Raw genomic sequence first — 15,830 nt, 5'->3', positions numbered from 1 at the left:
TGCAGAGAGGCTTCAGGGTGCACTAGAGTGTCTCTAGAACATACACACACACACACACACACACACACACACATACAGTACACAGGCACAGACACAGACACACACCATCCTTATCAAAATAGATCAGAACAAAAAGAAAGCAACAGAATCCAAACATAAACACACGCAGACAAGAAGAGGCAAACACAAGGGAAAGCCTCAACAAACAGGGTAAAAATAGAATGGCATGAATTAATGGCTTGCGTTTGTGTGTGTGTGTGTGTGTGTGTGTGTGTGTGTGTGTGTGTGTGTGCGTGCATGGTGGCACAAGTGTATTATGCCACAAATAGTTCTGTCCTCAGCATGCCACTATGTTGTGGCTTTGACCTCTAAAGTCAAATGTAACATGCCATTCATTTGATGAGGCTGTTCCTCTAAACATCCCAAACGACCCATTGAGTCGTTACTATTCCCTAGACACGTTGATTGAGTGACCTCACCGCACTCTTTTTCTGCCGCAGATGAAATGATTCATAGCAAATCATAGCACAGAGATCATAGCGTTACAATACACTATATTCACAATAAAACTCACATGGTAATTGGCCTGTTTTCATCAGTCTACAGTACGTCTATGCGTGAGGGCAAATTGTCCTTTAGATTTAGTCTTAAACTATTGCAACATATTTATCAATAAAAGTAAATGCAATTTTAACATTTTCAATCCTTTTCCATCTAGATTATGCATTCTTGGAAGAGAGCATTTTCAGCTTGATCAGGACAAATACATACCATCTCAAAATTGGTTTCAGATAAGAATAGATTATCCGATCATTTTCATGCTAAACTCACAAATCTCATGGGAGCATGGCAGATGCATACTGTGACTCTGTATGTGTACCGCCTCTTTAACGTGGGAAGCAGAGAGCAAAGATGGCTGTGGTCTGCCTACAGTATGTCGATGCACTGGCCGTGGAGGAACCACCAGTACTTCCAAAATAAGGAAGAATTGAAGACAAGCTGTGAAAGAGAACCAGCTTCCTTCAATGTGTTTATGGGGAAAAGAACAGATTCCTTTTGTTGAGAGCAAGGCAGACGCCTTATAAGGGACCCAAAGTAAATAGAGGGATGAACACGGCCGGCTGCGACACGGCTGTTTCAGAGTCACAGATATGCTCTTTGTCAGAGTTCACATTCCCTCCTCATCCAAAAAGTCCATTCCGTGTATTAAGTGGGCATAACAAATTGTGAGTTCATAGGTCAAAGTTTTCAGAACTTTGTACAAGAGTCAGTGCTTTTCATGTCAATGTTGTCTAAACTGCTCAAAACACTTTGTGAGTAAATCATTTAGACTAGTGTAGACTTCCTTGATGCTAGTTTACGTTGTTGGTGTTATGCCTGTGTTCTGTGATCTGTAAACATCATTTGATTAATGCAAAACAATAAGATGGTTTGTTTTCCTTTTTGCTTCTTGTGAAGTCAGCTTGTGAGTTCATAGCTGCTGGTTGGTTTACAGTTACTCTGCATCCAGGAGTGTGTGGCAAAATAAAAGGTAGAACTATGAATTCTGTGATTATGGTAAAGTGGACTGCGCCATGTACTGTAGATATAGTGTGATTTTTAATGTTAAAAGTTGCAATTGGTGAATAAATGTTGCATAAACTCTAATAAGAGGTGGATACACTTTATTTCTGAAGTTTCTGAGGTGGATAAACTGCGCTTACTTGTGTTCAGCCTCCATTACAGCCATGTGCGCCTCCTCCACTCAGCTCTCGGTGCCAGTGATCTAAGGTCTCTGACTCGGCCAAGCGCTCGCATCATTATCAGCTGGAGAACCTGATGACACCTGCGGTCCGTGATCTGGTAGAAGACAACAACAACTCTACCCCAACTCTAACCTCACACTCAAAGCTTCCTGTGTTGTTCTGTAAGCGCTCAGACTTCAGAGTTGGGATTACGTGACATTTATCTTGGGAATGTAACTAGAAAACAGGTGTATTCTTTTAAATCTTTTTTTTTCCTCTTTAGAAAAAAACAGAGAGAGTGAGAGAAAATCCTTCCTAGCAATAACTGATCTTGCCAAAATGGCTAGTGTTACACTGATAAGTCTGACAACGGGAGGATGGAGAGTTTAAAGTCTACTTGACTCCCTTGCCTGAGTTCATAACAAGCCTGTTCCACCAGACATACTTAAAATAATTGCTGTCTGACATGATTCCACTGCTGTCAAACAAAAGATATATGTTTGTGCGAATTTACTTTCAGTCCATAATAGCTCATTTTAAGTACTGTTTTAATTTAACCATGTTATTAAGTGTTCATTGCCTGTTTTCATGTATCATCTGACAAACTTAAAATGAACATTTAATGAAATTAACTTCATTTTAATTATGGCTATATTGGGTGATGACGGTTACTGATGCTTTTGTTGACAAGCATGATGTCGGGCACATTACATTCTCAATAAGCAGTTTTTTTCCCTTCATTGTTTATTAGCATATTAGTACCAATGATCACATTCATGAGATGCAAAGACATTTACATGTTTGTACATGACTTTATTCTCACCATGTTGACAAAATCAACACAAAACAGCACGGGAAGCGACATGTCTATATACAGCAAAGTCTGTTTTTTCTTTGTTTCTCCATTCAGCCTTATGCCATCAGTACAGGTCTGGGGTCAGCTGAAATGTGATATACCCATACAAGGACTGCTAGAGTGTGTAGTGGGGCCATTGAGGGCTGACCGTGGGAGAAGTCTGGACAAGTTTGGCCTCATGAAAGGGGCTCTCTCCATTATAACGTAATGTACAGCAGCATCCATATTGGGAAAAGAATCCAAAGTCTGCATCCCAGGCTCAGCATTAATTCACCTCATTCAGGCGACGGCCATTGTGTAAGACGAAACGAGGCTACAGGGTACACTGACTGTCTCATTAATACATTTTTTGCCACCTACTGGCGAATGCATAGAACACAACAATCCTGTAGTTTGTGTACCTTGTAGCCTCGTTTTGGTTTACAATGGCCGATGCCTGAATAAGGCGAATTGTGCTGTTGGCTGGCCTTGTTGATATTTATCAACGGGGAAAGCTTAGTGGCATTGTTTGGGGAAAGGCCAGAGCATTCATCAACTGGTGAAAAGAGCAGAGAAACACAGGAGAGAGAAAGACAGATAATGTCCACTGGAAGTGATCCACGTTCTGATTGATGCGGTTTCTTTGACGGACGCGCTGGTGACGTGAGCGCGCTGGGTTTCGTTGTGTCTCGTCGATCCACCGGGCGCCACCAGTGCCAGAGAGTAAACAGAACGGGCGGATGCAAATCTGTCTGTTATGGCACGGATTCTGTGAGACCGTGTGGAATGGGACCAAGAGCTGCCATGCCAGTCTAACAGGCCATCAATAGTGGATATGAGATGACACTGATGTCAGAAAGGGAGTTGAGAACTTGCACGGGAGAAGTTAATGGTGGGTATCAAATGTATTGACCCACATTCAACCCCCCAGGCCTGAAAGGCATTTGGTGATGGCTTTATGCTTTTAAAAAAAACAATAAAACAAAATCTCATGATCCATTGATAATCCAGAGATAATACCAAAGTCTTTTGGTGGTCTGTCTCCTTGTTTAAAAAAGTGTTCCTCTTTTGAAGCCAACATCAACTAACACATACAATTACCAAGAGTGGCATGAACGAAATTCCCTATTACATGTCATCCATTTCTATAGTGCCTTTAAGGCAGAGGAAAGCTAAAGCACTCAAACTGCACCCCTTTGAGATCCATGGGCAAGCTCAGGCTCGCTGGGAACCAAAAATGTTATCCTATATCCGCTCTGTCACAACACAGGCCAGCGAGCGATGGAACTTTCATATGGTCCCCATCACTGATAAATTATACACATCCAAATGCACACACACACACACACATAAACACACACGCACACATACACACACTCAAGCTTGCTCAGTTGCTTCAAAACACAGATGAAGACACTAGCCCTAAATCTCCAACGGCATATGCAAATATTTACATATTTAACAAGTATAAATTAAGGTTGTGCAAATAGCCTTAGTGTCATTGGGAATCATTCTCTGTGTGTGTTTGGTGATGCATTTTAGGAAGGGAGGAAGGCTGCTCCTCCACCACTATACATGTTTATGAATAAGGGTCATTTCAGCTAGGAATGCTGCACGAAGCTGGGTGACCCTTCTGAAGACCTTTGTACAGCTTTGGGGGTACTGTGTAACAGACAAGGCTCACAGAACAAGCAACCACCACACCTCTCCACCAATGTACTTTTGATCAACTCATTCCTGCGTCATTTGTTCAGCTGGATTTGACACAGTAGTCTCCCCTCCCCATTTCAATGGTGGGATTAATGTCGAGTCCTAGTAGCAAATTAAAAGTCGAGGGGAGTTCACAGCGGAAAATAATTAAAAAAAGAAACAATGCAAAAGTTCTTGTCAATCAAAGATGTCCGACAATCAGCGCTCTGTCTCACCGGTGAGGGGACCGGATGCAAACCGACCTGATTGGATCGGGGCCTGCGTGACGCTCGGAGGGTGCCAGTCTTTACTCAGACCTGTGTTACACCACGTCCACAAGTGAAGTGCTCTTTTTGTGGAGCTTAAAAAAATAGTTTTAGAAGACTGGTCAATTTCTTTTCTGATCGTGTGAGTCGCTATCACGTCTGGTGTAGCCCGTTCTATTGATTACAGTTTAAGCTAACTGTTGCAGCATACGCTCTGATAAGCGAGCGCATATGTTGCATGCCTGGTGTGGCCTCCCTGTCAGAAATGGGACATGACAAGTTTTCCCACTGAGGCTGTGATTCACGCTTAAGCTTAAAGGGATAGTTCGGGTTTTAAGACACAAAGTTATATGTGTTCCCTGTCAGCAACGTTGTGCATCAGCACTGACTTACCCCGCAACAGCGTCCTGTGAGCCGAGATCCAGCCGGTTTTTGATGCTGAAGAAAGTAGTCCGGCAAGTTTCTGGGGTCACGAAAGTAAAGTGTTTTTCTTCTCAAAACCATATGCGTTCAAAAGAGTGATATATTTGCACCACAAAAACGTTGTCCAGGAAAAATTCAAACCTCGTTATCACTTACTTATTTTTCGCGATTCCTATCACTGCGCGCTACTGACAGCTGGACAACGTTTTTGTGGTGCAAATATATCACTCTGTTGAACGCATATGGTTTTGAGAAGAAAAACACTTTACTTTCGTGACCCCAGAAACTTGCCGGACTACTTTCTTCAGCATCAAAAACGATCAAAAACCGGCTGGATCTCGGCTCACAGGACGCTGTCGGGGGGTAAGTCAGTGCTGATGCATAACGTTACTGACAGGGAACCCATATAACTTCGTGTCTTAAAACCCGAACTATCCCTTTAAGCATTCCCTTTTTATCTCTTGAATTTATAGAGCTGCCATTTGGCATGCATGAGAGCCCCGGCTAGTTTTTTTCCTGCCTGACTGCTCGGCAAGGACGGTCATCGGTCACGCGTGTTTGCTATGACTTCTGTTTTGGCCCCATGTGGCCTCTCTCTATTAAGCATCACTGCGATCATCGATGAAACATGTGCTTGAACTACTACTTTTGAGCGCGCGCCAAAGAAAGAGGAAAAATATCACAGACAACAAAAATTACAGCACAACACTCCTTCTTTGGGGAGTCTGAGATTTGGGCCTATGTGTGTGTGTGTTCTGGTCTACTAGATGCATTTTGCATGTCCTATGGTGTTTGTTTTTGTGTGTGTGTGTGTGTGTGTGTGTGTGTGGACAGCCAGGTGCGTTTTTAGATAGGGTCTGCTTTTGTTTTCACACTGGCAAAAACACACCCCTGGGCTTTTCTCAAGAGCAAATGAAGGCACACGTTCAGCATTATTGGGTCAGACCCCCCTCCCCCACTCCACATACGGTGTCAAAACATCCTCACACAGAGCATACAATACATCAACAATAAACAACAGTATTATCACAAAATAGAAACGTCCCAGCAATTCGTACAGCTATTCTAAATAAAACTTTCCCAGCCAAGCCCCCCCCACCCCAACCCCTCAAGTGATGGCAATGGATAAGGATGCTTTCCCTCACAGAAAAGGAAAGGGGACGACGTGTTAACACTGATTTGTTCGGCCACTCTGGACACACACACACACACATACTTAGAACATTCTGGGGACTCTTTGCTATGGCGACAGAAAACAGCTGCCGGGGAGATCTGACAGTCCAGTCCACTGTCCAGTGCAGTTTCAGTTCAGCACCAAAAGCGTGTGCGTGACAGTGGCTATGGTGGTGGTGGGGACCGGAGACCAGAGGTAGAACAAGTTAGTCCTCTGGCCTATTCAACACCACTGCCATCCTGTCTCCATCCATCCATCCATCGATTCAAAAATGATCTTTTCAGGCAGGTCTTTTGAGAGCGTCCACTGTTGCTTTGTTGTTTGTTTTTCCCTGTTTTGGTGTATGAATTTGAGTGTTGATGCATGTTTTGAAAATCACTCCTACAGCAAAGTTGATGAAACATCTAATATAACAGTTTTATATATATATATAGCTGCAACCATGTTGTTTTGACCACATAAGATTTAGTTTCTTTGATACTGTCAATTATTTTACAGCTTACATTTTTTCAATCTTCCGCTTCTGCATTTATGAGTGTGGTAAATGCAGCAGATTCTGAAAGCGTCTATTCTGGACAAACCAGAAGTGTCTGGAGCACGTAGCATCATGGGACGCAAGGATTAACACTGGACGGATATCATTGGACACCAGTGGCCCTGTCCCTCCTGTGAAGACGTGGAGTTGGCAGAGCTTCCTCGGTGCTCTCAAACACACACCCTCATACACACACACACGCACACACACACACACACACACACACACACACACACACACTCATCAACACGCTTGCTTGTGTGTCAGGGGCACCTAGTCCGACCCCTTAGCTCAATCCTCCAGTCTCACACCCGTGGTTGCCGTGGGGCTAGAAGGGAGTTGGAGGTGTGCTTGTGTGAACGTCGAGTGAGCGGAACAGGTGGACACCCTGCACATCCCACTTCTAGAACACACTCCACCATCCCTCTCTCCTCCCTCACCCCCACCTCCTCCTCCTCCTCTCCCTTCCCTCAGAGGTTGCTCTCTCTGCTCCCTAGTGGAGGCTCGTGGCACTGCGCCTTGTCCACCAGCAGGATATCGTCCTGCAGCGCGCTCTCGGCGCGGTCGAAGGGCGACGGCGTCCCTCCTCCAGTCGTCGTCCAGCGGCCCATGCCGTTATGGCAGCCCACCAGCGCGTGCTTCTCCTCGGGCCCGCCGATCAGCCCGGTGCTGGTGGCAGAGGTGGAGATGGTGGTGGTGGTGGTGGTGGTGGCGGTCACGTCGGGGTAGTGCAGGGGCAAGATGGAGGGCTGGGTGACCAGGCTGCCCCCGCGGAGGTGCACCGTGTGGCTGTACGTGTGCCGGTACTCCTCCTCGATGTTCCGGCCCAGCTTCCAGCGTTTCCACTTCTTCAGGATCTCCGACTGCACCTGAGGGCAGCATTCACGGGGCAGATTGTTATGTGGGTCTTCAGGAAAGCACTGGGGGATTCTCACAATGCACACTTTAAAATGTGTTTAAAGAGAGATTCTTTCATTTTATTATATCATATGTGCTTTTTTCATTATATTTTATTTTATTATATGTGTTTTTCCATTTGAAATGGGAAAAAAATCAATTCAAATCAGATTGATTTGATTTAGCATATAAAGCACTAAATGGACTTGCACCTTCCTATGTGGCAGACTTGATAACCCCCTACACCCCCTCCCGCCCATTGAGATCTCTGGATGCGGGCCTCCTGACAGTTCCCAGGGTAAAAACCAAATCTGCAGGCCAGCGCTCCTTTGCGTTCAGAGCTCCATATTTGTGGAATAGTCTTCCGTCGGATGTTAGGGAAGCCAGTTCCGCGAATATTTTTAAAAGCAAACTAAAAACCTTCCTCTTCTCGAAGCACTATGGCCTATAACCCATGTATTGGTTATTTTACAATGGTTTTACATTTATTTTACATTGTTTTACATCCATTTTATTTGTTTTACATTTGTTTTATATGTGTTTTATTTATTTTACTGAAGCTTTTATTTCTTGTTTTATTCTTCTTCATTTTAATTTATTACCTTAACATACTGTTATTTTTATTTTAATCCATGACTCCACATATACTACTTCATGTGGCTGCTTATGAGCTCAAAGGGTATCTCTGTGTACAGTGTTTTGCATGCTTATGGTGATACTGCACTTTAAATATCAATAAACTTGAAACTTGAAACTTGATGAGATGATTGATCCTCTGAGCTCACAGATTTCTGTGTGAGTCAAATTTCAATATATGAAAGGCGAAACTTCCAGAAACAGGAGGGGCAGTCTGAAAGTGACATTATCTTTGAGTTTAACAGTGAGCATGTGTATTGTAAGGGACTCACTCACCTCTTTGTTGACAAAGCAGTATAAAATGGCCACAAGGAGACCCTGTGGACACATCAAAGTGTACGCGTTAGCAGCGCATTGTGATACAGGATAATTTCTGACATTATCATGGAGAACAGTTAGCAGCAGTGCAGCACAGCAGGAGGGAAGGAGCGATGTCAGGAGAGAGGGAATGATGTCTGGAGAGAGTGGCTGTAAGTCTGGAGCTCACAGCCACTTGAAGTGTGTCAAAACAAAAAGAGCGTTACCATGTTAAAATATGGACAAACCATCCAAAATCCCTTGCTTAACCTCTAAAGCATTCTGAAACTGATTTAACAGAAAAGCCCGGACCAGCAGGACAGAAACGACATTAAAGCAATAGTTCGGAATTTTGGACATAGGACCTCATTTCCAACTCAGTCTGGGTGATATAGGTCGGTGAAGACCATTTTCGGTGAATTTCTGCCCTTCCTATGAGTTGCAGCGTTCATCTCGTGCTAATCTGGTGCCAAGATAACGCAAGTCAACGGTAACATCCAGCCTGCCACTGAAAACACTCCACAGAAAACCCGAAACAAATACATTTTAACGTCAGACTATCGATGCACACGCCTAGTGTTGATAGAACCATGTTAGAAATAAAACAAACCTTGCATCGCATTGCAATAGCCTACTTTGTTCCCTGTATGGCAGTGGCGGATTGATATTGAGAAACTAGTCCCTCAAAATGTAATAAATCATTGAGTTGCAAGGTTAGTTTTATTTCTAAAATTATTCTATCAACACGGACATGTATATCGATAGTCCGACGATTTAATTGACTTGTCTCGGGTGTGCGGTGGAGTGAGTAAGACTGTTGTTGATGTCAGACTGATGTTACCGTAGAAATGTGTTAGCTCAAAACCAGCGTTAGCAAAGGGGGACGCTGCAACTGAAAGAAGGGGCTAAACGCGATAAAAACGGTCTCCACCGACCTATATCACCTCGGTAAAGTTGGAAATGAGGCCATCCTTAAAAATATTTTTGTTTGCAGTAACAGCCCCCCCCCCAAAAAAATTGGGTCGGTAGGTAGGCAAATATTTTTTTTTTCAAGATTCAAGGTAAAAAAAAAAAATACATTTTTGGTCACAGCGATTTTGTTGGTATGAATTTAAAAACATTTGCATGTTATGTATGTACACACACACACACGACACACACTATATTGCCAAAAGTATTGGGTCACCGGCCTTGACCCCCATATGAACTTCAGTCACATCCTATTCTTAATCCATAGGGTTTAATATGACGTTGGTCCAGTCTTTGCAGCTATAACAGCTTCAACTCTTCTAGGAAGGCTTTCCACAAGGTATATGCATGACTGTGTACCCGTGCACCAAGCAAGGTCCATACAGACATGGATGACAGAGTTTGGTGTGGAAGAACTTGACTGGCCTGCACCTGACCTCAACCCAATAGAACACCGTTGAGATGAATTAAAGGGGACTGAGAGCCAGTCTCCTCGTCCAACATCAGTGTGTCACTTCACAAATGCGCTTCTGAAAGAATGGTCAAAAATGCCCATAAACACTCCAAAACCTTGGAAAGCCTTCCCAGAAGAGTCGAAGCTCTTATAGCTGCAAAAGGTGGACCAATGTCATATTAAGCCCTATGGATTAAGAATAGGATGTGACTGAAGTTCATATGGGGGTCAAGGCAGGTGACCCAATACTTTTGGCAATATAGTAATATTTCTGAACGTGACTTAACAAAAATCAGCATACTTGAGGGTGCATTAACCGTATGTTATCTGCACACCTATGACTAGCCCTTTGTTGACGAACCACGTAAATATCGTTCCCTCAGGAACGATGACGTTGAGTCTAATAACTCCGCCATACCTCAACTGATTTTATTAATGAAAACTTCCTCATAAACGTCACATCATAAGCTTTACAGTGATATGATTGGTTAAGGGATTTGTGGCGCGAAACTGTTTCACTACTTGAAGAGAAAACAAGAAGTTGAAATGTCCCTCTGCCTGCTGCATCTGAAGGAGCAACGCTAGCTGTCACCATACATCAGACATGATAACGTCGTTTGAAGGACAAACTGGTGGATGAACTGAGGTAAAACAGTCTTTTTATGTGTTGTTATTGTACCTATCCACGTTATTACTTCAAATCGTTTTTATTTAGCTGTGTTTACCAGTAATTGCACCGTGAGTGTGTGACCGTAACATATGCGTCTGTGTTTACTTCAGCTCGCAATATTTGCGGGTATAGCAAACTGTTATCTTTAGTAAAATGTTGCTATTTTCAATGATTTTTTGGGGGTAACTATATGTAAAACATGATGAGCCAACTACTAGGACTGTCACCTTAGATATGTATTCAATTTGAACGAAATAGCCTGTCATGTAATGCTACAGCAACTCATAACGTTAGCTGTAAGTAGAGCTTCTCTCTCCAGAAATATTTTGCCCACGACGCGTCCTCCTGTCCTGACCAGTGTCTCTCAAATTCTCTATCTATATCATCTTATGTGAAGGACACATGATTGGTAGGCTATTTGATTCCCAAATAAACCAGTTATTTCGTCGTTTTTATTTAGCCATTTAGTAATTGCACCGTGTGTATATGACCATTTTGCGTGTGTTCACATCAGCTGGTTGCTGGTGTTTTAGCAAACTGTTGTCTTTAGTAAACTGTCACTATTTTCAATGATTTATTGGGGGGTAACATGGAAAACATGGAAAGCTAACTACTAGGACTGTTACTTTAGAGATGTATTCAAGTTTGAACGAAATAGCTTGTCAGGTAATACTACAGCAATCATTACCGTTAGCACGCTAGCTGTACATTTCCAGCTCCAGATATATTTTTGGTTCGACATGCCCGGGACGCGCCCTCCTGTCCTTCAGTTTCGCTCAAATGCTCTATCTATATCACCTTATGTGAAGGACATCTATTGGTAGGCTATTTTATTCTCAAATAAATCAGTTATTTCGTCGAAATATGTACCACATTTTACAGTTATATGCAGCCAAGTTGGTTAGCTTGCTAGATATGATCTGTCAAACATGAAAGGTGCTAATGTATCCAAACGCGATGATTGTGCCAGGGGTCTAACGCAAGGTTTTCGTTTATTGTCGGCTACTTTTGCATATGAAGACGTGTAGTAAATGTGTCATAGCTATTGCTTAGGTCGTAGACTATAATTTTCTTGATCAAGGTTATGGCGATACTTGCCAACTAACGTTAACACTTGTAAACTCAAGTGGGTATTTTCTCTACTCCACGTCGAGACGCAATATTTCGTCTTTACGCTGCCACGAAATAACACGGTGTGTGTGTGTGTGTGTGTGTGTGTTTGCATACATGTGCTCTCTAGATGGTTTCTGTCTTATTTTCTTGCTTAGTTGTCTTATATCAGTGTTGGTTTGCAAGCTGGTCTGTAATGTTTAGTCAAGGATTTAATACTAACTTGCTTCAAGTGAGTTCACAGGCTAATGTTATTTCTCCAAATCATCAGTCAGCCTTCCAGTGACTGATGAAAAAGGACATAGTTAGAGGTGATTCAGATTGTATTGTAACAACCAAGTAAGTTATTTACAGGCTTATCTTTTTTCTCCTCATTATTTTAGATGGAGGGGGAGAAGAGCCAGTATGCACGGTTGATGGAGTCTCTCAGGGAAAGGAGACAACTGATCGCAGAGGAGTTCCAGGTCATCTGTGAGCATCAACTACAGGATCATGAAGGGATGGACACTGAGTACGTGGATAGCCAGCTACTGAGTGAAGAGGATGTGGAAGAGGAGGAGGAGAGTGATCTCCCATCATCCTCAGCTGGGTAACTAAATGTTTGTGTGTGTGTGTTATTTCTCCAAGTCATCAGTCAGCCTTCCAGTGACCGTGTCTTTAGTGAAAAAGGACATAGTTTGAGGTGATTCAGATTGTATTGTAACAACCTAGTAAGTTATTTACAGGCCTATCTTTTTTCTCCTCATTATTTTAGATGGAGGGGGAGAAGAGCCAGTATGCACGGTTGATGGTCTCTCAGGGAAAGGAGACAACTGACTGCTGAGGAGCTCCAGGTCATCAACTACAGGATCATGCAGGGATGGACATGGAGGAGTACCTGGATAGCCAGCTACTGAGTGAGGAAGATGTGGAAGAAGAGGAGGAGGAGGGGAGTGATCTCCCATCATCCTCAGCTGAGTAACAATGTTTTTGTTTGTGTGTGCGCACGCGCTTGCGCAACTGCGCATGTGCACAATTTTTATCGTTACAAGAGCATTACTTCTTATAATAATGACAGGAATAGTGGTAATAGTTTCATTACATTTATATTTACATTTCTACTAATTAACATTCTTATGACAATCTATTTTGGGTTTGGTTAGCCATTCCCTGACAGGCCCATGTCAGGTAGAAAGCGTAGACGCTTGTTACAGTGTTGTCTTCTTACTCTTGTAGTTCTAGTACTGCTTGTTTGTAAATGTTTAAGTGTTATACCTGGGTTCTTAAAGATTTAATATAATTTATCAATTTTAAAATAAAATGAACTATATTTTTTCCATTAGAAATCGTGTGTCAGTGTCTTTTCTCTATTCTTGTTTTCGTAACAGAATGATCCATAGAGAGAAGCATTCTCAATCAGCTAGTCTTTACTTCACCTTTAGTCTTTTTTCACTCACAAAGGTTATTGGCTCTTAAGGCAAGGTAAAACATGCCACATTTAGCTATACAACTGAGATGGTTAAATACACTTATACTTATTACATGAACAACATATCTGTGTATTTTGGAGTTGAATTTTAAATCAGGGAATGAAAGCATTCTACTTTTTAAAAATTCTACTCGTCACTTCAACTTGCAGTTATGAGTAAATTGATCATAACTTTTGAACCAAAGGTAATACATTGATTCTGTTTCTTTCACTGAAGAGAGCACAACATTGTCTATAACTCACACACTATATCTGCGATAGCTATTAGGTAAAACATAAGATTTATCTTGACAAATATATGTTTTCGTGTTTTTTAAGGTTGAATTTTGAAGGTATTGTTTGAAAACAATGTATGTTACACTTAAACTTATTAACCATGATGTATACCATTTTAAAGGGCTAGTTCTTCTGATCACAATGATAGGTATACTATATCTCTAGCATCTAGCATATCCACACAACAAGCCTTTTTGTGTCACGGGCAGGGTGGGAATTATACCAAGGCCATGAGGCCATGGCCGCCGTTGCCCTACACTTTGGCCTTGATGCCCCCTGAAAAAAACCCCATCATAAGGCCACAGTGGCCTTTATGCCCCTGACTTAGGGTTGCCAACCATTCAGTATAATACGGAATCGTCCCGTATTTGATTTGTGGCAGGTAATTATCACAGAATGTACAGAAACCTGTGTGAAAACGGCTTATGATTCTTCCATGAGGGAAACATCCCAAAACAATGGTACTCATATTTGCTGTTGTTTTCAGAAGTATCTCATGCAGACATGCAAAAGAATGAACTATTGTAATTATATAGCCTATCTTACATTAGTAAAGCACACCCCTGATGTGCATAGTTTTCACAAACTTTTTGTAAACAATTTTGGCACAAACATTGACTGCTTTGAAGTGAAAGTGCATGTCTAACAATATGGCATAATACTAATTGTGATATAATAATCATAATGATGATTTGATGGGGGGTGGGGTGAGGTATGTGTAGATGGGCCCTATGACCCCGAAGTCTGCCATGATTGGGCCTCAACTTAAAGAAGTTTGAGGCTGTGTTAGTGTTTCTCAAAGCCTACAGCGGCTAGCGGGTCTATGTATTTGTGCCAAGATAACCCTGAAATGTAAAACCATCGAATTTTACTCAGTGGCCTTTGTGCCCTATCATGTGGCCTTGGTGCCCCTTAAAAAAAAAAGAAGGTGAAGGCCAAATGGCCTTGCCCCTAAAATGACGAAATTCCTACCCTGGTCACGGGGGCATCAAGTATGAAAAACGGAATGTTTAGTGCCATCTGCAAAGGTCCAATAAATTTATCATAACTTTTGAACAAAAGGTGACAGATTGGTTCTGTTTTTTTCAGTGAATAGAGGACAAAATTGTGAATCCCGAACATGCTCTAGGTTTTTCTCTACCTACAACAGAAATTGGGGGAAAAATGAGATTAATCTTGACTAATTGATATTTTCGTGTTTTTTGGGGTTGAATTTTGAAGATATATTTTACAAATATGTATGTTCTCTTCAAAGATATTAGCTATATTTTATACCATTTGAAAGCCCTGTTTCTTCTGATTACAGTGGTGGGTATATTGTATCTCTGCCATGTAGAATAATCACACAATACACCTTTTTGTGCCATGAGGCCATTGAGTATGAGAAAATGGAATGTTCGGTGCAGGCAGCAAAGGGCTAGATCCAATTTGTTGTAACAACACAAACACTCTTGCTTAAATTCTTGCTTCATAATGATCTTTACCTTTTGAATTATTCTTTGACTATATTGCCCTTCTCTGCTTTTATGTGTTACTATTTGCTTTGTGTCTAAAGCACATTGAGTGTATAAAATGTGCTATTCAAATAAACTTGACTTGACTAAAATGTAGGCTATAGCTTTAAATATGCTGTAGCCTACTGTCAGAGAAGTAAACAAAAAATATATCATATGAATATATTATGAAAAAAATAATATGTTAATTTCAATGATTTTACTGGTAACTAGATTATACGGTTTACTTGCATCCACCGCTACAACGTGTCAATGCAACCTACAAATCAGAGACATTACGTTGCTTTCTTTTCTCCACTAGTTCTTAACCACTTGAAGAATAGCTGTCCTTGCTAGCCTGTAGTAGAACGATCCCTTAACGGGTCACTTAAATGTTTCAATCCAAAAGAAACCACTTAATGCTGGCACGTCCTCAATTTTTTGAGTTTCTTCCACCAAAACCTTATAAGGTCTCATTCACCGGTCTCATTTAAGTCTGTTGACACGGTCACCGTGACACGAATGGGGAGAAGGGATGGGTCCGGGAAAATATCTGGACATAACTTCGTGCCAAGTCATCTAAATGTGTTTAATGCGTTTTCAGGTGGATAATAGTGCCCGAACTAGTATGTAGCAACTAGCTACAGCTACTAGTAGGCCTATGTAGTACGTTTTGACTTTGACCACGAACATTTTCTTGGCTACAGCCGCAGCTACAGTCAAGCGCGAACCACTGGCAGTGAATGAGACTGGAACCATAGCCTGTTGTAGCGCATGACAAACATAAACAAATGACGCCACAGGTTTTTATTTGGAAGAAAGAACGCAGCCTACGTTTGTAGGCTATGTAGGCAATTTGTATTCACAATACTTAAGAAAATATAATATTATTGTATTGCATTTGTATTGGGTGT

At 41.9% G+C, this 15,830-nt stretch overlaps 1 protein-coding gene and 1 long non-coding RNA gene across 2 annotated transcripts in view; one reads left to right on the top strand and one right to left on the bottom strand.

Moving 5' to 3' along the window:
• Window positions 1-6,031: 6,031 nt before the first annotated feature.
• The window catches only part of gcgra (glucagon receptor a), a 69,201-nt gene continuing 59,402 nt past the window's right edge, over window positions 6,032-15,830 (bottom strand). The window contains exons 13-14 of the mRNA XM_062533245.1: window positions 8,456-8,497; window positions 6,032-7,515 (exon numbers count right to left, since the gene is read on the bottom strand). Of these exons, the coding sequence (XP_062389229.1) occupies window positions 7,117-7,515; window positions 8,456-8,497 (441 nt within the window). The 3' untranslated portion in view covers window positions 6,032-7,116. The remainder of the gene's footprint in view (window positions 7,516-8,455; window positions 8,498-15,830) is intronic.
• Window positions 10,327-12,990, top strand: LOC134076294 (uncharacterized). Its single transcript, XR_009938593.1, has 3 exons — window positions 10,327-10,545; window positions 12,063-12,268; window positions 12,434-12,990. It is a non-coding gene; the product is annotated as an uncharacterized LOC134076294 (long non-coding RNA).

Source organism: Sardina pilchardus, chromosome 3 (assembly GCF_963854185.1).
Source record: "Sardina pilchardus chromosome 3, fSarPil1.1, whole genome shotgun sequence".
NCBI classification, from domain to species: domain Eukaryota; kingdom Metazoa; phylum Chordata; class Actinopteri; order Clupeiformes; family Clupeidae; genus Sardina; species Sardina pilchardus.
Note: the sequence above shows the minus strand (reverse complement) of the source record. Positions and strands in the feature narration are given on the sequence as shown.